The sequence below is a fragment of the Podarcis tiliguerta genome (genome assembly GCF_965153285.1).
Source record: "Podarcis tiliguerta genome assembly, chromosome: 11".
NCBI lineage: Eukaryota > Metazoa > Chordata > Lepidosauria > Squamata > Lacertidae > Podarcis > Podarcis tiliguerta.
In genome coordinates this window covers 38,960,367-38,981,384 of record NC_139544.1, presented here as the reverse complement: position 1 = coordinate 38,981,384, position 21,018 = coordinate 38,960,367, and the positions used below count along the sequence as shown (strand labels likewise).

Below are 21,018 nucleotides of genomic sequence, written 5' to 3'. Positions count from 1 at the left end.
TGTGGAGTGTCAACAGGAAGAATGGAAAAGAACTGCTCAGGTAGGAGAGATAAGGAGAACAAAGTGTGAAGGTAGGGAATTGCAGGAAGAATAGACCAGATTATAAGGAAATATTCTGTGTTTTTTTAAAAAAAGCATCCAAGTGTATGAAGGCAGACTTTTGCAACCTTTTTACTGGAGTATAGGCAAAAATAGACTTGTTAAATATTTAGGATTCACACTGAATCATTTTTGAATATAATGGGTAGCATCCCTACCTTTCACTAATTACTTTACAATGCAGTTTGTGTTATTATATAGTCTCTTATTTAACTTTGGTGAAAAATCCATTTGGAAATGGTTTGAAATCTGTTTTTTCCTTGGTCTCATATATCTGAAATACTCAATCTAGTGTTTAAATAGTTAAAAAGCTGTGCTAGATCAGATGAAAAGTCCATCTAGTCCTGCATCCTGTTTCTGAGAGTTGCCAACCAGAAGACTCTGGGAATCTTGCTTATAGGTCATCAAGGGAATAGCCCTCTCTCACTGCCTCTGCTAGCAACTGGCATTCAGATGCACACTGTGTTTGAACCTGGAGGTTCCATATAGCTAGGAGCAATGGATATATCTCTGTGAATTTAATCCCCCTTTAAAGCCATATTAGCTAGTGAACATGACCATATCTTGTGGCAGTTTTGTCTGTGCTGAATCTCCTGTCATTCAGTTATATTGGGTGAGCCTGAATTCCAGACTTACATGAGAGGGAGAAGAATCTATTCTCTTCCCTTCTCTAGGCATTTTTTTTGGTAAACGAAAAGCCCTCAAATGTGCTAGCCATTTCCTTGTAAGTCCTCTCTTTGTAGGGAAGTTGCTCCAGTTTCCTGATAATTTTGGTTGCTTTTCCTTGCAACTTTCCCAATGCTACAATGTCCTCCTTCAGACGAGGGAACAAAAAATCCACAGTTACATCTTATGTCTGTGTCTAGGATGTGGAACACCTTGCCTATTCCTACTAAGCATCATTGGTACTTTCCCCCCAGACACCTGCTGTTTACTCAACTTAGAGTATTGATTATTGTGCACTGTCCTGATGTTAATGGTGCTCCAGTTGTGGAAAGGGATAAGAATATTGTCATACTGGCCTATTTTATTTTCATTCCCAAGCATGGGATTTGCCTTCTCATAGGTACCATATCATGGGCCATTGTTTTGATTAAACTATCCATAACTTCAAGATCTGATTAGTTATACCTCAGCAGTTTACTACTCCAATGTGCATCATTTTATACTTACCTTACATAGAATAAGCTCATTTGCCATTTTATTGCCCATTCTATTTACCAATTTGGAGAGTTCCTCTTGGATCTCCATGCTGTCTACTTGAGTTTTCACCTTCCTGAATAAATTGATGTCATCTACAGACTTGACTATTTCACTGTCTACCTCAGCTCTAGATGATTTATGAACCAATTAAATAACACCTGTCCAAATACAGATCCTTAGGGACACTCCAGTAATTGCTTGCTTTCATTTGCAGAGGTTTCCATTTATTCCTACCCACAGTACCAGAAAATAGTACCAGAATCAGGTATTAAAACTTCATCAGATGTTTAAAGCCCAGGATAATAGGAATGTCTTCACCTGTGTCTATAACAGTCATGTGTAGCAATATTGCTGGTTGTCCACCGAGTTGGTGAGCTTCATTTGACAGCAGCACAAAAAACCCACCCCTGTAGAATGCTCTCCCAGTAGACATTCAAGAGGCACCTTCTATATTAACCATCAAATGTTTGCTGACAACTTCTCGTTGCCACCAAGCTTATGCAGACAATTAAGAAAAACATTTTCTGTAATAGTCAACTGGGGATCTGTTTTAATTTTTATGTGGTTTTTATTGCAATGGAATTGCTGGTAAATTGTTTTCATTTTTTTATATAAAACCGTGGCATATAATTTTTTAAAAAATAGTTGAAGCTCTTTAAAATCAGGAGAACAATTTAAAGGTGATATAATCTATCTGTACCAATAATGTAGCACTGAGCAGGCTGTATTGCTCCTTTTCTCATGAATCTTTGTGTAGTATTTTGATATCTTGACTTGAAAAAACATTTGTCAACTTTGTTGAAAGCCATGAACTGAATGCCCTTACTATAAGACTATAAATCATATATGCAATCTCACTTAAATGAATACGGGCAGTGACCATTTCATTCCCAGCCCCTGCATGTGCCATGGAGTGTGCATAAGTTCGCCCTGCCCTGTTATGCCCCCATTTTGCCCTCTTCTGCATCCAAAAGGACCTGTGCGTAGGTGATCGCACATCAATTGGACACATGCTTAAAATGGTTGTCACCTGTATTCACTTTTTTACAAGGAACTCTGTCCAATTTATGCATCTTTATGGCACTGTAGAATAGCTGTGATTCCAGTTGAGCTATCTGGGTAAGAGCTTATTTGAGGCTCTTGTTTACTTTTTAAAAATCACATTTTTGATTTGCCCTTCCTCTAAGCCCCCCCCCCCTTACATTTTTACAACCTTAGGGTGTAGGTTTGGTTGGAAAAAACCAAGTAGGCACAGTGAGGTTCTTGGGTGAGTGGGAATTTGAACTCTGTTTGTACATGCCACTAAATCAAACCATGGCTTACTGCAAATAAGGAAATGTGTGGATTCTTGTTGTGAAGCTCATGACCTCTGTGCTCCTCCCCCAGTCCTGTTGCTGTCATGCCACCAAGGGTTAAACCATAATTTGGCGCTGCTCTAGGAACCTGCTTGTTTGTGCCAGACTATAGTTTGTCTTCATGTTACATACAAACCTGGTCAGTGTATACTCTAACCATCTCAAGGTGGAAAGCATGATTTTTCTTCAACGGTTGTCACTCATTCATGCAGTTGCAACTGTGTTTCTGGAAAGAAGTATTGGGAATGGTGTTAGTCTGCCCTGTCCTATTTATTGCATGCATTGCTACTACTGAAGGTAGCATAGAACATTCAGTCTTTCATAAATTTAAACAATTCTGCAAGTCTTTTGCCATTGACTCTTCTCTACTTGTGATTTCATAACTGCATTGCCAATGTGATGGTTGGTAGGGTTAGTTGACTAGGATGCTGACGCATTGGTCAGGTTTATTAATAGAAACTTAATTTTTTTATCAAATTGCATATGGATTCCATAAGTGATGAAAACTAGTACAAGGTGTCAGATAGCCAGGACAGTTAAGTGACCAAGACTGCTTTTGAAATAGACAATGTAGGGATTGACGTAGGAAATGTCCCTTTGTTCTGTGCCTCTTGGTGGCCTTTGGCATGGTATCTTGCTATTTTGTAGGGCTGCCCATGGAAGTTGATGAGAGTGATCTCCTAGATTGCTCTTTTTTGACACAACATTTCTGAATTATCAAGTTGGGGGATGGTTTATCAGATCCCAAGGAATTAATCTCTCTGTGTCACAAGCTACATCTTAATCCCCTCTGCTGTTGGAACCGTTGAGGGATATTGTTTGAAGGTTGAAAGTGAGATACCATCAACATTCTGAGCACACACACTGCTTTATTTTTTGTTGCGTTAGTCTAGGTGGAATACTTTCTGGTTTTGTCCAGTCTAGCTACAGAAGATTTATTTTTGCTTATTGGGAATCCATGGTACCTCGGGTTACAAACGTAATTCATTCTGGAAGTCTGTTCTTAACCCGAAACCGTTCTTGACCTGGGGCGCGCTTTTGCTAATGGGGCCTCCTGCTGCCGCGCAATTTCCGTTCTCATCCTGGGGCAAAGTTCGCAACCCGGAGCAACTACTTCTGGGTTAGCGGAGTTTGTAACCTGAAGCATTTCTAACCTGAAGTGTTTGTAACCCGAGGTACCACTAGTAATTCATGCTTCATGTAACATGAGGACCTGAATTTATTTCGTTCGTCTAAAGAATCTGTTACATAGCTACTGTATCAAGTGGATTCATAATCATTTTCCTAATTGCTTTTAATTATATAAATAATATTTCAAATAACAAACATTCTAAGATGTAGCTGATGTTGAAGCTTTTCTCAGGAGATTAATTTGACTCCTGCTCACTAGTATTTGAAATGGAATCTCATTCATATGTTTGGCAAGCTTAGTGTGGCCCTTACTGATTGTTTATCACGTTCTTATAAAAAGAGTATATATATGTGAATTTAGAACAAAAAGCCCTTTAGAGCTAGGGCAGTCTATATCAGCAGGTAACAGAGATATATCCTCTCATAGATTGTCATTAGTTAACATATTCATTTATTTTCAAACATTTGTCAGTTCCTGAATTCTGTGACTTCAGATCTGTGAGTATTGTATAGTAGCCATAGAATTGCAGAAGACTTAACCTTGGGAGGTGGGCAGTTTCTTCATGTTATGAAGAAACATACTTTGGGGAACCTACCGTCTTCGTGGTTGTGACACATCGTCTTTGAACAGCAACAGAAAAGCATTATGGTTACCTCCTGGTTTGACCAATACATCATAGGTTTTTAGATTTTCACAAGATGAAGTTGAGAGGGGAAAGGTCAGACATAATTCCTGTAATCCAGCCAAGGAAAGTTGTGTTCAGAAGCAAGCTTACATGTGAACAACCAACATGGATGCAGGTATCCATTTGTATTTATATAGACAGTACTCTTGTTCCAGTTGAACTGGCTACTTGTATATTTTTATGATTGTGGGAATGTGCATCACAATCCAGAACAACTACCTGTTGGGCAAGACTTGTATGCAACAAGAGCTAGATTGCGACCATAGTTCTGTGAAATTCCTTTAGGTCAAGAAGTATGTATAGTCAGAATGTTAGGCAACACCATTCTTGGTTAGTTTTTAAGGCTCTGGTTCATTCTTAATTTTTTTGTCGCTGCAGGTGTATGTGTATTCTTAGGGTTCTGTCCATACCCTTATTCCCCTCCGCCTCTACTCCCCCAATTCTTAACCAGAAGTGGTTCCCATCAAATACCCACACCATTCTTAAAAGTATATTGAGTTCCAAAAACAGTTCTGGTATTTGGAAAGTTGCCGCCACATGCATGGTATTTTTCTCTGGAGGTCTTTAACCAGCTGTTCATTCTCAGATTCTCAAACTGCATTTTGAGCTCAACAGAGTTTTACAAGAAGTTTGAATGGTATCTCAGGCAGCAGATGGAATTTTACAAAAGGAGAAGAAAAGTTTGTGTGAGAGTTTAGCATACACAGGTTATCTCAATGTCTTAATGGATTGTGTATGCCTCCGCCTTTCCTCTTCTCTAGGCTATCAGGTTTGGCCAATCAGAAGCAATAACTGGGTATTTTTCGCACATATTTTTACCTTTGCTTCCAGGTAGGCAAATTTAGCTTTATAGCTATGGTATTCAGGAACACATCACATCTTTTTGGATGTGTTTGTTGCTTCTCTCATGGCAGAAATAATTATAATAGAAGAAAATTGTCATTTTAATCTTAAAGCATGTGTCTTAAATCCCTTTTCTGTCTCTTCCATGCTTTTTTGTATCCCAAACCAGGTCACTGTCAGGAAAGAGATGCTCCCCACTGTCTAAGCATGGTGTTCTAAATCCTATCATTCTGTTAATTGGCAGAAGATAACTTCATCTCTGGCTAGAATTGATTTGAGCAGTTGAAGAAGCTGCATTAATTAGTTCCACTTTAGTACAGAAGAGCACAAGCCATTTTGTTCAAATATATACTCAAATGGATGCTGTTGAGAGAGAGGCAGGAAATGGAATTGAAACTGAGAAGAGAAAAGTAGGTCCCAAGATGTGTGGGGAAGCACTGAAGGAATGAGAGAACTGTGTACGTTGTGAATAGGCGATTAATAGGGTGTTGCCTTCATGTGCTGTGTCATCTAAAGGTTGGGTGTGATCAGTCAGTACCTGAAATAGGAAAGGGAAATAAATTGCTAACATTGTTTTTTGTATGCAAACTATGAAAATTATTCTGTAATAGAAACTGAATGGCAGAGTTTATTCTTTTAGTAAGGTAGAGCAATACATTTAGAAAGGTGCACACTACTATACGCAATCTGTTGTACATAGGCAAAATAATTATTAGATTATTATTTTTAATTGCTGCATGTGGTTAAATATCATGACACCTATTTTTTCTGAGTGATTAGGTGGTTCAGAATTTATTTATGTATCATTTAGTATCAAAAGAGAAATTTTATGACATTCCTCTCTAGATTTTCTCCTATCTTTTTCAAACTTCAAACACTGAAAGCAGGACAAAGTGCTCAGGTGTGCTTGGGTAGGTTTGCAAATTGTCACCTGCTTAGTTGCCATTGGTGAGTAAGAACCTCCTTCAAACAAACAGGCAACAAAGCTTTTGTAAACTGGAAAAGTTGTTTTTCCTTCTCTCTTTTAGGTCATTAGTATCACATTGCAAATGATTAGCATAGGTATATGAAGGAGTTCCATGGGCTTATTTGTAAGGCTGCCCTTATGGGCAATGATCCAAAGGGAGGGAAATGTGTCTTCAGCCAGAGTGTTCTTTGTAGTTTCACAGCTGCAATTTCTATAGCTCAAGACACTTTAAAAACTGGTCAGCAGCTCACCTCATCACCTGTGGAAGTTACAGTGGTACCTTGATTCTTGAACGGCTTAGTTGTCGAACAAATCGGCTCCAGAACGCCGCAAATCCGGAAGCAAGTGTTCCATTTTGCGAACGTTTTTCGGAAGCTGAACATCCAATACGGCAGGAAGCTCTTGCAGCCAATTGGAAGCTGTGCCTTGGGCGATGATATATGGAAACCATCTTGATTTGAGGATTGGAAGAACGGAAAAATTCACACAGGCATATTATTGGTGTTTATCGGCTTAAGGAGACTATCAGAAGAGATCATTAAGAAAAAAGAGAAAATATATGAACAAGATGTGATGTAGAAACAGCAAGATAAGACTGGATAGAATTATGAACTCTCTTTGGACTGATTTGGACATTAATGCAGTTGCAAGAAGATGATCAGAATCCCCCTTCGGATCTTGAAATATGGGTCCCCCCAACAAAATTTAAAATTCGGCTTTGTAATTCGGAATTTATGTGATGTGATTTAATTTGATTTGATTGGCCGGTTAATGAATGGTTTTGGGAGTTGAACAGACTCCTGGAACAGATTAAGTTCAAGAACCAAAGTACCACTGTACAACAACATGCAATTGTGCACCTTCCCTGATAAGGCCCTGATCAATGGAACCTGCCAGGTCCCATCACTGGTCTGCTTCAACCAGTTGATGAAGACCTGGCTTTTTAACAAGACCTTCAATTAATTGAGTTATTTTGCACTGGCTTAGTTTTAAATCTGTTGGGTATTGTTATGGTACTATTTTAACTGTGTGTGGGGAGATTACGGTAGTCTCTTCAGAGAATAAGTTGGGATATAACTTTTAAAAATTAATCTTCACATAATTGTCTGTGGCGTTGCTATGAAAACTCATTTATTGCACGTTTCTGTGCACATATTGGAGTATATGGGTGTTGTTCCAGAGTAGCCAATGTGGTACCCCCAGAATGTTATTGGACTTCAGTTCCCATCAGCCCCAACCAACATGGTCAGTGGTCCAGGATGATGAAAGTCCAGCAACATCTCAAGGGCACCATGTTGCATACTCCTTCTGCAGCTTCTGGTGTAAGTTCTGAGTGTCATTTGACATTCTGGGATTGATTGATAGCAGTGTTTGAGGAAAAATAAAGGGGAATATAAGCCATATTGAAATTTTTTAAAATAAGTATTTTATTAGAAATGCAATTCAGGCTAAAGGCCTGCATGCATTGACCAGATAGTAAGTGTCACTGAAAACAATGGAATTATGGAGTAGACATGTGATTGCATGTCAGTGGTATAGAAATAAGTGTGATGCATTTTTAAAAAATAATGAATTCATTTGCAAATGAAATAATAGAGATGGAATAACGCCATTTTGATGGAAATTCTATAAATTGTTGAAGGAGTACTTATATTTCCATTTCAGGCCGAATACATGAAGCTATGGTGACCTCTTTAAATGAAGATAACGAAAGTGTTACTGTTGAGTGGATTGAAAATGGTGATACTAAAGGAAAAGAGGTACAATATAATCATATTGACTATAAAAAAGTTATTTTTGTTCTCAGCTGATCTTGGTTCAAAATTGGCCTAACATATAATATAATGGACCATAGGCATTCAGAATGCAATATAAAGCTCTGTGACTGTTTTGAAGATGTACTGGTGAAGTGAAGGCCAACAGAATAGGCTGTATGATGACATATGAAAATAGCTATTAAATGCTTGTTTCATATAGATCTGGTTCACACGTCACATTAAACCATAGTTAAATGTGAAAGTGCAGTGTGCTAGTGCACGCTGCTGAAATTATAAGCACTTTGTTCTTCCCTTGCTCATCCTGGCATCAAGCAAACTATGAGTCTGGGTTCAGATCTAATGACAAGCAAGACTATAGCTTGTTCTCCAGCAGGGTGGAGGCAGCAGGAGTGGGGGAGGAAAAAAGTGCCTATTATATAGAAGCTTCTCCCCCATTCAGCTGTGCTTTTTTCATGCAACACAAAGGAGAAATAGAGTTAAAATGCTGCCATCAGCATAAAACAGTAGTAGTATCTTGGTATTTAAAACTAAACCAGTTGTTGCCGTGGTTGCTTGAGATATGTGTCTACACAAATCTGAAGCCTACTTTTCTATGTTCAGGGACCGACCCCTCTGGAACATGAAAAACTAATGTTTTGGGGGGGATCTCATCCCTCTGTGGCCCTGACTGTGTTTTTCTGGAGAACAGGCTGCCTGTCTGTCTAAGAGAGCTAGCTCAGAAATTAGCACATTTCTTGGAAAACTGGCAGAAGGAGAAGGCTGGAGTGGGGCGGGGGGTGGGGGAGAGAAAATTTTACTCTTTCCTCTTTAAAATACAGGAAGGAGGAGGCTTCACCAGGCAAGGATCGCTGAGTGAGGTGGGGGTGCAAAGATGACTGCCCCAAACTGAGAGTTCTAGGTATAAGGCTGAGTTTACCCTAGCAAGGGCCTCTCTGGGAATTGCACTGCTTTTAGAGGTCTCAGTCACATTGTCTTTTTTTTTTAAAAAGCTAATAAGAGTGGAGTGGTACCTGGAAGGTACACAAATAAGAGATGAATTAACTTTTCTTTTTGGCAAAAGAGTTTGTGTGCTGAATTCTAGAGTGTGTTGCAGTACTGAGAAATTCAGGACTGTTATCAGTCAGTTGTTAAATGATATATGGCTGTCTTGATTGAATAAAAATGTTCCCAGGCCAGAGTATAGAAGGGTGGGATACTCCCTTTTCCATTTCAAAGCGTGCTAGTAGGAACTGCAGATTCACTTTGTGCTAAGTAATTAGACATTGGCACTAATCTTCCCAGGCAAAATAAGGACTTTTTACCCAATATAATGATGTGGAGGCTTCAAATGGAAGTGAGCTGCTACTCTGTGGCAATGAAACCATGTGGCCTGTCTTGGTTTTTTGTTTTTGTTTTAATTAAAATGCAGGATTTATTTGTTTGCTTTGAACAATCTATCTTTCTCATATGCAGATTGACTTGGAGAGTATTTTTTCGCTTAACCCAGACCTTGCTCCTGAAGAAGATGATCCCAGCCCAGAGACCCCACCACCTCCAACACCTTCCGCTAAAGTGAACAAAATTGTGAAGGTTGGTAATATATAATGCAATGTCATTTACTCTTCTTCAGTTTGCCTGTTGCTACATGATGTTCTTTATTTCAGAATTCTAGGTTTAGCTGTTCAATGGTTTTTATAGGCAGTGCACAGAGATTAATTCTTTATTGACCTTTGCCTTTCTTCATGCCAACAACACATTTTATATAGCACGGGTCTCCTCCATGGCCCAAGCTTTACCATTGAGTGGGGCTGTTCACATGACATCAAGTGACCTATTTTACCCATGCAGTTTGAATCAAATTGTGCAGGCAAAGGCACAGTGCTCTGTAAGCCTTGACAATGAGCTGACCCCTTTTAGGCCCAACCATATCTTTACCTGCCTCACACCTGATTACCAATAGCTTAACATAATTTGCTATTTTACAGCTCATTTACCCAGTTTGAAAAGATTCATTTGCAGGCAAGCTATATATCAAGTTTGCTGTTTTTCTTGGGGAAGGGTGTAAAGGATTTCTGAGAATTTTGTTGTCTTGCTGATCCTCCCTAATTGCTGAAGGGCTATGAATCAGCCGACTACTTAGTTTTAAAAAAGGAAAAAAACCTGCAGATTGCCTGACAAATTAACAGTGTCTGTCTTTCTCTAGAATCGAAGGACAGTGGTACCTGCTAAAGTTGAAGCTCCTACTAGAGACAACAGAGGTAAGTTAGCAAATGATTTATATCCCATTTGAAAATGCAAAAAGTAAGGCGATAAATTCCACTTTAATTGTCCAGCTCTAATAGCAAAACATTTTGTCTGTGCCTTACATCCCTGTAAACTCACTGCCTAGTAATTTTGTTTTACATTTTACCTGCACTCAACCAGCTAGGATGTCCAGAATTACAAAAGGAGTTACTTCTTTTGTTCTTGAGTTTATGCTATAGTTGGCCCGCTGTGAGAGTAAGGACCTTTCTTCTTTGTCCCGGAGTAATCTTGCAGTTGTATAGACAATTCCCGGACCACTCAGAACACATCAGCTACTGATAAGCAACCTGTCCTTTCATATCTGAGTTATTTTTGCTTCTTATTTGCAGACTTGCTTTCTAGTTGGCTGATAGAGGGAACTGCAGAAGAGAACTTAAGCATTTGTTATATTCAAGCCATTTGAGCATGACAGCAGAGGGGGCTTGAGGGAGAGAGGGAGAAAACTGCCTGGGATGAAAATCTCTTTGTAGTTCATCCCTGTCCTGTTCTTTCACTTCACTCCCACACCAACCAGAGGATTTGGTAAATACTCCTCTGCTCCACCTCCTTGATTTATCAGTTCCAGTAGCAGTATGAATATTTATACCTAAATAGGGTGTGGGACTCCTCCTACAATCTGCATGCATGTGTAATATCTGGGCTGATATACAGATAATAAGACCCAACTAGTTCCTCACAAAGGTTTATGGAACATGTGATTAACTTACCACCAAGCCCTCTATTTTTTCCTCCCTGATGCAACTTGTTTTGAAATATAAAGGGAGAATTGCTTCAATAGTTCTGCTGGCCTGGAAACAACATCTACCGATGTGTCATATTGAGGGATTAATTTCATCCCCCCCCCCCCCACCAGCAGTTGATAATAGTTCATGTATATTTGATTCTCATATTGGTTTGTCTCATAGCATAGTCGCCTAAAGTACCAGTTTATGTTCTAAAAAGAGTTTTATAAAGTTTTTCTTAATTATAAATTGTTTTGGTTTTACACATTATTCTGTTGATTAACTAATCGTTCTGTTTAGAAATTGGTGCAGTTCCTTCTTTTCTGTTTATGCTCACTCTCTCAGTAATTTTTTTGTTTTTTTGTTTTCTGCAGTGGTTGGTTCTGCACGTGCGCGGCCTACTCAGCTTCCTGAACAGTCTTCCTCTACACAACAGAATGGTAGTGTTTCAGATATATCTCCAGTTCAAGCTGCAAAAAAGGAATTTGGACCCCCTTGTATGTAAATCATGTATCAAAGATTCATTCATTTTAGGCATTACATGTACATTCTCTTGGGCAATTATATAAATTCATAAGAAGTGAGTTGTCTGCACAATGTTATGCTTACTTAGAGAAATCACAATGTGATTGTTCTTCCACCGTCCTGTTGGTAACGAGAGTATCTGTTAGTTCTGTTAGTTCTTCTAAAATAATGGCCCATTATTGAAAATTGACCAGACCTTTTATTAGGTCAAACCAAGAGAATAACATGTATGTAAGTTGGTGCCTGCTGTGTGTTGTTACATTTCCCTGTCCATATCCCTTAAACTGTGCCTGTAGAGTTGAGAGAACTACACTGAGGTAGTAGGGAGGTTAACATTGACCCCAACTTCATTGGCTTACACAGAGTTTGACTTGGTATAGGGCAAGAATGTGACTTTCCTGCAGCTCTGCTGCTGTCAGCTTTATTACTCAGCCCACATTCTGGAGAAAACATGAAGGGGTAGAAAACAGGCTCAAAGCAGCTATGGTACAACTGCAGTGACCATTCCTGTCAACCTTGGATGAGGCAGGCACGACAACCCCTAAGCAGGGCTGGACCTTAAAATGACCCTCCCTTTGCCCCCCCCCCCCAAATTCCAGCCCTGTTAACCCTCATCCAAGGATCCTATCATATGCCTCCAATGCTAGTCAATAACACTGTGGCAGAAACAGAAAACATAGAAACATAATAAGCAGCTAAAATATTGCTATGGTGAAGGCAGCCCCCCTGCTTTGCTAGGCCAATCATTATTGAGGGTAAAATTCCTTCCCAGTCTTGTCAATCTAATGACTAATGTATGTCCATAGCAAGGTAATCAATGAGTACTGTAAATGAGAGAGAATGGATGGGATGATGAAGTCGTTGAGATTAAACTGGACCTCTTAACCTGTAGCCTGGGATTGGACAAGAAGGATGCTGTCTCTGGTTCACAGCAAAGTACTGCCCCAAGCAATCTGCCAGCACAGCTAGGCATTGGGGGACCAGCCAGGTGGAACAGGAGCCACAGCATGGCTGAAAGGTAACCATGCTGTGTTCCACTTAGCAATGCCAGCAAGATATCAGCAATATCTTCAGCTGCCCCCCCACCTCACCTTGTATCAGCACAAAATGAGCTGTGTAAGTGAGGACCCAGGACTGTTCTGAAAGTAATCAGATTGCCGAAATTAAGCCCTGTTTATGCTGAACATCTTAGGAAGTTCAATAACGTAAGCACTTCTCAGTTTCAGTGGTAAAATGATTTAAAATTTGAAGTAGAATGCATATAAAAGAAACTTGCTTTTCTTCCCCTTTAAGCACGTAGAAAATCAAATTGTGTGAAAGAAGTTGAAAAGTTGCAGGAAAAACGTGAGAAACGAAGATTACAACAGCAGGAACTTAGAGAGAAACGTGCTCAGGTTTGTTTTTATAGTTTTGTTCACTTGCTCGTATTTATAATCTGTATTCTAGCAAGTTACTTCAACTAATGTTGAATTTCCTGGCTCATTAGCTACTTCTTCCTAAGATGGTGTAGGCAAATCCTTACTGCATACTTGTTACGAGGATGCCATATTTGAGAAAGTGAGGTTTAAGAAGTGTTACTTAAATAGCTCTGTAAGCATCTCAGTGAGTAGAAAGTGAACGCGATGCTACAATCTTTATTTCAAAAAGTTGCTAATCTTAAGCAAATCCGTTAACATTAATGAGTCTTGTCACAAATCAGGAGCTTTAGAAGAACCACTTGCATAATCCTGTCGGCAGCTTGCATGTTATGTCCCCATGTATTTTCAGTCTCTTATTGACGTAACAAGAAATATTGGTACTCAAGCAACTTGATGTTGTACTGATGGTCCTAAGCTGCTGAAGATTTTTCTGCCCCTAGTTGTCAGAAATTAGCAAGGAACAAACTTTTTTGTTCCTTTTCATGAAAAAGAACTTAATACGCAGATTGTAATTTTAAAGCCTGCATGTGTGCTCTGATGCTGATGAAGGGTGGGAGTGGGTTTTCATGTTGGGAGCAGCTGAGCACCCGGAAACACCTTACCTTTGAAGTCAGTTGGACTGCCTTTACTTATTCAGAAAAAGCCAGCTTATGTTAAAATGTGCCATCCAGTTTGAGTCCTTTAAGGCGTCTTTGAATATTTTGCATCTAAGTAAATCAAGCAGAACATGAAAGGGTCTGGAGAACCCCCAGTTGGTGTAGAGAGAGGAGGGATTGGTCCCTTCTGGACAAGAAATGCTTGTGCCGATGGAATAATCAGAAAGGTGTAATGTTGAATCCCTCCCTTACATTTTTTTGAAGAAGAAAATGTAGTTGATATATTTTGGGTGTTGTTGAGCAACAGAAGCACTTTTGAGTGCTCAACTTAATTAGCCAACTACAAATCCATATTAATGAGGAGCGGTTTTCAGGATCTTTGTCCAAATGATTCAAGTATACACGGAATCAAATATATTTTACATAGGAGGGTCTGGAAAAGAGAAGGAAGCTTATGCTTTGTTCCAAGATGAAATATTAGCAAGCATAATTTTTGCAATTCTTTTTAAAAAAAATTGGGAAAATGTCACGAAACTGGCAAAAATGTTAAATTGCAAACAAAAAGGTATCGTATCAGAACATAATGTATGAGAGAGAACTATTCTATCTTACAAAGTTGACAGCTATTTTTGCCCTTTTAGGAAGTTGATGCTACAAATCCAAATTATGAAATTATGTGTATGATCAGAGATTTCAGGGGGAGTCTGGATTATAGACCACTGACAACTGCAGACGCAGTAAGTTTTGCTTCAACTCTCACAGTGTGAGAATTTGGGAATGTTTAAAATAGTAAATGACAGTGTGATGTGGCCAAATAATAAACACCATATTTATTCAAGTCTATTGCACATCTTTTTCTCGCCAAATTAAGCTGCAAAAAATTGGGTGCGCATTAGATTCTATGGTGCATTAGACTTGAGTAAAATATGCAGCTCACTGCTGGCAGGGTGCGTGTGCGGCTGTGCACTCCTCAATGGAGAGGTGGGACGGAGCCTGCACCCACTGCTGGCTAGCGGGCCCGCCTTGCCTGGCTCCTCTCCTTGCCAGACCTGTAGCTGCCTCAAAACTTTCAGCCTGTCTGTTGTAAAGAGTACACCTTTTGCCTATGCACATTACATGCTCCAGCAAGTTCTTCGTTGCTTTCAAGGTTCTGAAAATTGAGGTGCACATTACATTCAATGGCACATTAGACTCGAGTAAATACAGTGTGTGGTGAGGCTTATATTGTAACTGTTGTACTTCCGCAAGCTTTTTGGTTTTAATATCCTCTACATTGACAAAGATATGTGTGGGTGTCATATATTTTGGTGAGCTGGGAACTGGCAAATCTCAGTCATGGCAACCTGTAATCTCAGAGGCTCCTAAATGCACCTTTGAGATTACAGTAGTTATGGCTGGAGACTGTAAGATCTTAATTCTTTTTCTAAACCTGTTCCTGTTTGTGATAAAAGTGGCCCAGCATAATATCTGATCAAACCGTAACATGAATAATTATGCAGATGGCTTGCATAACAAGTAATTCAAATAGCAACATGCAAACATTGTTATCACTTTTCAGGTGTTTTCCAAATGGCCAGGAGAATCTGCATAGACCACAATGATATTGAGCATAGTCCTGAAAAGCTGTAAGGAATATGTCCTGCAGTTTGAGCTTTTTGCTCTGTGGAGGGCTGAACCACATGTGTCTACAGTATTTTATTTCAAGGTCACGTGTGAGGCTTATCTCACTATAGATACTTTTGTAACAGAGTAAACTCGTTGAAATTAATGAACCTGTTAGCTGTCTATTCATTTCAGTAGAACTAAGGTTGGGTATAACCTGCTGCTGAATCCTTTTCTTTTGGATCACGTACATCACTATAATTATTGAAATAAACTGTCTTTAAGTTTCTGTTTCAGAATTGGTTCAGAATTACTAATTTCATTTACTCTTTTTTTTTTTAAGATTGATGAGCACAGGATATGTGTGTGTGTAAGAAAACGACCACTAAATAAAAAAGGTAGGCCTCTTTTTAATATGCAGGCTTTTATCTAGTTTCTGGGAGGTGGGTAATAACTTTATTTTATATTTGTCTTGAGGCCACATGCTGAGTTGATTTTTTTCAGGCTGCCCCGAAAGGTTTCCATAAGGGAGGGTGAATAAGTTTTATCAAGTGGGTACTAGGATAACCAAGCATTTGGATTTCTCCTAGAGCACATTTGGAGCCAAGCTACTGATAAAAAATAATGGACCATTTCTGGTTCACACACACACACAAACAAACTATAATTTTGGTTTTCTGGATGTGCTTGTATAGGCTAGATTGAACCCAGAAACCTCCTTATTTGGTCATATCTAGAAGTGATGTCTCCTTTTAGCATGGTTCTGTACATATGGACATCACAATTTGTAAAGAGGGCCTGTCTTTTCCAAGGTCAAGGTAACTTACACGAAAAGTACAATAATCAATGAAAAAAGGAAGTCTCCCTTCCCTTCCTCTATGTAAGACCGAGTAGCAATCCAGACTTCGGTATCTAGAAGGATTTCAAAAAAGTCTTCACATTCCCTCTGAAATGCCAAGAGGAAGGCAGGCCTAGACTATTTGAGTTCTCTAAGTTAAATATAGTACCCCCCCCCAAAAAAAGATGAAATGTTGTGGCAGTATTTTACCAAAGTGAAGGTTATTTTATTCATCTAAACCTCAAATGCCTGGTTCTATGTAAGTAACACTTCTGTTCAAAGAAACACCTAGTTTATTTAGAAGCTTCTAATGTTCCCATAACTAAATTAGATATTAGTGTAAATGCTGAAATTGTGATGGAATTTCTCTAGGGAGGGGAGTGCTTGGGAATTATGTAATGAGATGGTTACATAATGTTCCATTTGAGTGTCTTGTGAAGAGCAATGATGCATTAAATATTATGATGCTAGCAGCTCTGTAGAGCGTATTTAGCTATAACTTAAGTTCTAGGCATATTTGGCTTTCTTCATGCAGGTCCTTGAGCATCACTTTGAATATCATGGTATTATCTCTATATATCTTTCTGATTTCTCACAGGAGCTGGCAAGACTAGGAGAAGAGTTGATGTATCTTCCCCCAACTGTAATGGGGCTTTATCTATCTATCTATCTATCTATCTATAGTTGCCTTTCCTCTGCGCTTTCTGAGTACCCTTTTTTTCTTTTTGCTCCGGAGCTTTACCTGGAAGAAACTTGCTCTTTAAAGCTCAGTCGGAGCAAATGGCAATCTGCTGAAAACCTAAATTGCTGTTTTCTCAAATTCGGCTTTAAAGGGTGGGTTTTCGTGGGGAGAGCTCTGGAGCACAGCAAACAAAGAGGGGGGCACTCTGACATGGAGCTTTAAAGCATGGACCTGTGTCTGAAAGAGTAGGGAAAACAGCAGGGAAAAGGCAAGTGTGGATAAGCTCATAAGAGATATGGGATGGGGGAGAGCACTTGCACAGGTTGCTGAACGCTTCCAAGGCTAGGAAGGCAGGGCTGAACAGGAAACATTCTGCAGCTCATCTTATTCTGTCGGGAACCAAATCCAGGTGGTAGATGGATGACAACGGGCCAATTTCCCCTTCTAGTACTAAGATAACTTTGGAATTATCCTGGTCTCACTATGTGTAAACATGAAGATCTCACACCTCCCATAGATTTCTGTATGGCCTCAGTTGAGTTCACAACCAACCGTGTCTGCTCCTTACCTGGGGAAAAGCTGGGTGGAAGTAATAAAGTGCTGCTGATGCTTTAAGAGGGTGGTGATGGGGATTCCTCCATCTCTATATGGCAGTTGTCAAGGCCATCTTGGTAGTTTCCATTCCTACTTTGGCTCTTTCTCTACCCTTTTCGCCTTTGTATTCCTCAGATGGGGGAAGGGAAGTAGCCTGCTTTTCTCCTCAGCTCTCTGACTCATATCTAAAGACAGAGGGTCTGTGACAGCTTCTTTTTTATGTGCTGGACAGTCCATTGATGTGGAAGTTGCCCTACTTCTCTGCCCTTCAGTTCAGAATGAGTGTAACCATCCTGTGGTTATATAGGATGTCACACATTGACTATATCACAGAACTGTTGGAGCCTACTATCTTTCAGTCACCGGATTGTAATGTAGATTTTATTAGGAACGTAGGCTGTATTCAACCAGTTGATGTATTAATCAGCTGAAATCTAATTAGTTGTAGCCATTTACACACACACACACACACACACACACACACACACACACACTTACAGCCCTTCACTGTAAGGTCCCAGGGCAGTTAAAGGTACCCCTGCCCGTACAGGCCAGTCGTGTCCGACTCTAGGGTTGTGCGCCCATCTCACTTAAGAGGCCGGGGGCCAGCGCTGTCCGGAGACACTTCCGGGTCACGTGGCGAGTGTGACGAAGCTGCTCTGGTGAGCCAGCACCAGCGCAGCACATGGAAACACCGTTTACCTTCCCGCTATAAAGCGGTACCTATTTATCTACATGCACTTAAGGGTGCTTTCGAACTGCTAGGTGGGCAGGAGCTGGGACGGGAGCTCACCCCACCGCGGGGATTCGAACCACCGACCATGCGATCGGCAAGCCCTAGGCACTGAGGTTTTACCCATAGTGCCACCCGCGTCCCAGGGCAGGATACAACATTACAAAAAATTTAAAACAACCCACAAGTATAAAAACAAGGTGGCTCCAAAAAACATACACCTCAGGTGTCAAAAGCTAGGGCCTTCAGATTTGCGGCTGGTCCCCATATAGGATTTGATAGGATTTCATTTTCTCTGTCCTCACCAGGTATGATTGGGTGAACTATTACAAGACAATATATTGAGGAGGTTTGGTGCTATAATAAAAGTTTATTTAATCAACTTTTCCAGAATTTTCACTTGGGCATTCTAGTTTTTAAAGTGAAACATGAAATGTGAGCGTCTTTAACTCTCTGAACTTAAAAATATAATTCACTCAGTGTTGTAAAACCTGAAGTTCCAACATTATTCTGAAGGTCTGAGTGACTAAGTATACCCTTAATGTTTTCATTTATAATGTAATGAGATTCATTGTAATCTTCCTAGGAGACAGATCACAATCTGTTTATCCTGCTTGTATAACCAATATTAGCTAAATTAAACTATAGGGAGATGTGTGTCTCTGTTGAGTTTTGGCATGCTACTTAAGATGTTTAAAAGTTGTGAATTTGTGTATTCAGATAATATTTTTTTAAAAAGAACAAAATTGGGGTGTAATGGGCCTTGAAGTATAGTCAAGTCTGTAATATAGTGTGCCCTAAGAACCATCTATTGAGCTTTTTCTTTCCAGTAATATTTTTCTGTGTTTCACTTGCAAATATAGGGCAGAAATTTCCAATTTATTTTCCTGCCACATGGTTACAACACTTCTCTCAAAGCTAAACTTTGGTTGCTTCCCAGTAACTGGGTGGTTAGGTGAAAGGTCAGAATCAAAACACTTCAATGTAGAGCTCTTTGTATGAGAAACCTCAATATATTCTGATTTCTGTCCTGAGGGGTTTTCCCCCCTCACAGAAATAGGACACATTAATGCATTTGACTGTACATACAAAGCACTTTTTGTTTGCATGTCTCTTGGAACATTGGGCTTTGTGTATGTTGTTGCTGACTCAGGCATTTCATACAATTAACAATAGCTAATATTAATGAATGCACAAACTGATGAAATCAAGTTGGCTATCTCCTGTTCCCTTGAAGATGGGTAATGATTTCTTTATGTACTGTTCTTGCAACAAACTATTTATGCATGCAGATTAAAAAAAAAACCAAATAGACTGAAGATGATTCTAGTTTAAACTGAACAGCCTGAAAATACATGTACATATGTATTTTTTTTCTTCAAAAGATGCACGTTATAATAATGCCAGATTCACATAAATTGCTTTGAAAAGATTTAACTGTTTTGGATGTATGACTAATGTCTCAATTAATTGTTAAGTTTGTGTATCCAAAAAAATTAATTCACATTTAATTGCTTTTTTAGAAACTGTAATGAAAGATCTTGATGTAATAACAATCCCTAGCAAAGATGTTGTGATGGTACATGAACCCAAACAAAAGGTAGATTTAACACGGTACTTAGAAAACCAAACTTTCCGCTTTGACTATGCCTTTGATGACAGCGCTCCTAATGAAATGGTGTACAGGTATGTGTTCCTTGTCCCCATTTTGAAGTTTGTTGCTGTTTTCTCCTGTCAGTAAGCTGATGTTCTGTTTAACTTGGATTCCTGTGTGTTGTTACTGCAATTCCTATGTGTTTGTCTCTTTTTCTACTTCATCCTCCCAAAAGAACATATTTTCCTAGCCACAGTTATATTTAAAGTGTAATAGCTTTATCCAGTGTGAGTGTTTTTGTTTTTGTTTTTAAAATATTTATTAAATTTTCCACAGATACAAAGACAAAATTACAAAAATAAAAAGACCAGATACAACAAAATAGAAGGAGGAAAAGGGGGGGGGAGCAAAAACCCGAAAAATAGATAAAAGAAACACCCTCCCTCCACCCCACCAACACAAAAAGAAAACAAACAAAAACATTCAAAAAGAAAAAAATTCCATTTTTCAAATGCCATCTTCCTATAACTTGTTTCTTCGGCCTCCTCCCACCTCCCTTCTTGTATTCCAGTTATTAATCGGATCAGCAAATTCTTTCCATCTTTCACTGCTTACTCACTTATTTACCTTAATCCCTTTAAATTTTATTCTCCCATCAAGTAAGCATCTAAAAAAAAAAAAAATGTCCATACTCCAATTCACTAAATGAAAAAAGAAAGAAAAGAAAAAACCTTAGATCTTATACCCTTAAATCCTAATATCTCATATCTTTATCTTATTTCCACTAAAGCCACCATCCCCCAAAAATTCTTAATCATACAATAATATACCAAATACTATTTTTAAAAGTACCCATTTCTCCCACCATCTCTTCCCCCTGGTTTCGTATTCTGCCAGTCCTTTTTACAAATTTTATCAGTCTTTCCTGTCAGTGATTATTTCCCTCAGCCCGGTTCCCTTATGTCCGAGTGTGAGTGTTTTTGTGTCACTGTATTGGGCTTCCCGCTTCTATTGTGGTTAGGTCTCTTCTGCTTTTGGAGGCAGAAGATAATTACACAAAGGGGTTAAGACCTCATTTGGAACCTGAGAGGCAGGTCAGACTTGAAAGATCTGGGCATAAGAAAAAACAGACTCTGCTAGGGGATATTTTTCCAAAGTCAGAGAGGCAAGAATAAGTCTGGAAATATGCTCCTTTATGCTACTTCTCTTAAGCTAGTTTGAAAGGAAGGAAAGGCCTGAAAAATATGTGAATGGGAGGGAGTAGGTGGCAGAAAGAAAGAAGAAAAGGTTAGTCCCGCCTACTTATGACTGCCATCCTGCCTGCTGCTTAGCATGCAGCCCCTGACAGATTACCCCCAAGTCAATGCAG

The 21,018-nt window shown here is 39.3% G+C and overlaps 1 protein-coding gene across 8 annotated transcripts in view; it reads left to right on the top strand.

Annotated features, from left to right (window-relative positions):
• KIF2A (kinesin family member 2A) overlaps positions 1–21,018 on the top strand; it is a 48,233-nt gene that overhangs the window by 8,637 nt on the left and 18,578 nt on the right. For 6 of the 8 annotated variants that reach the window (XM_083403940.1, XM_083403937.1, XM_083403942.1 and 3 more), the window contains 8 exons: positions 7,950–8,044; positions 9,515–9,631; positions 10,245–10,299; positions 11,442–11,564; positions 12,886–12,986; positions 14,248–14,343; positions 15,552–15,606; positions 19,579–19,741. In XM_083403940.1, coding sequence (XP_083260066.1) covers positions 7,950–8,044; positions 9,515–9,631; positions 10,245–10,299; positions 11,442–11,564; positions 12,886–12,986; positions 14,248–14,343; positions 15,552–15,606; positions 19,579–19,741 — 805 coding nt within the window. Of the gene's footprint in view, positions 1–7,949; positions 8,045–9,514; positions 9,632–10,244; positions 10,300–11,441; positions 11,565–12,885; positions 12,987–14,247; positions 14,344–15,551; positions 15,607–19,578; positions 19,742–21,018 lie in introns of those variants that run through there. The other 2 variants (XM_083403941.1, XM_083403938.1) reach the window with 1 other exon arrangement.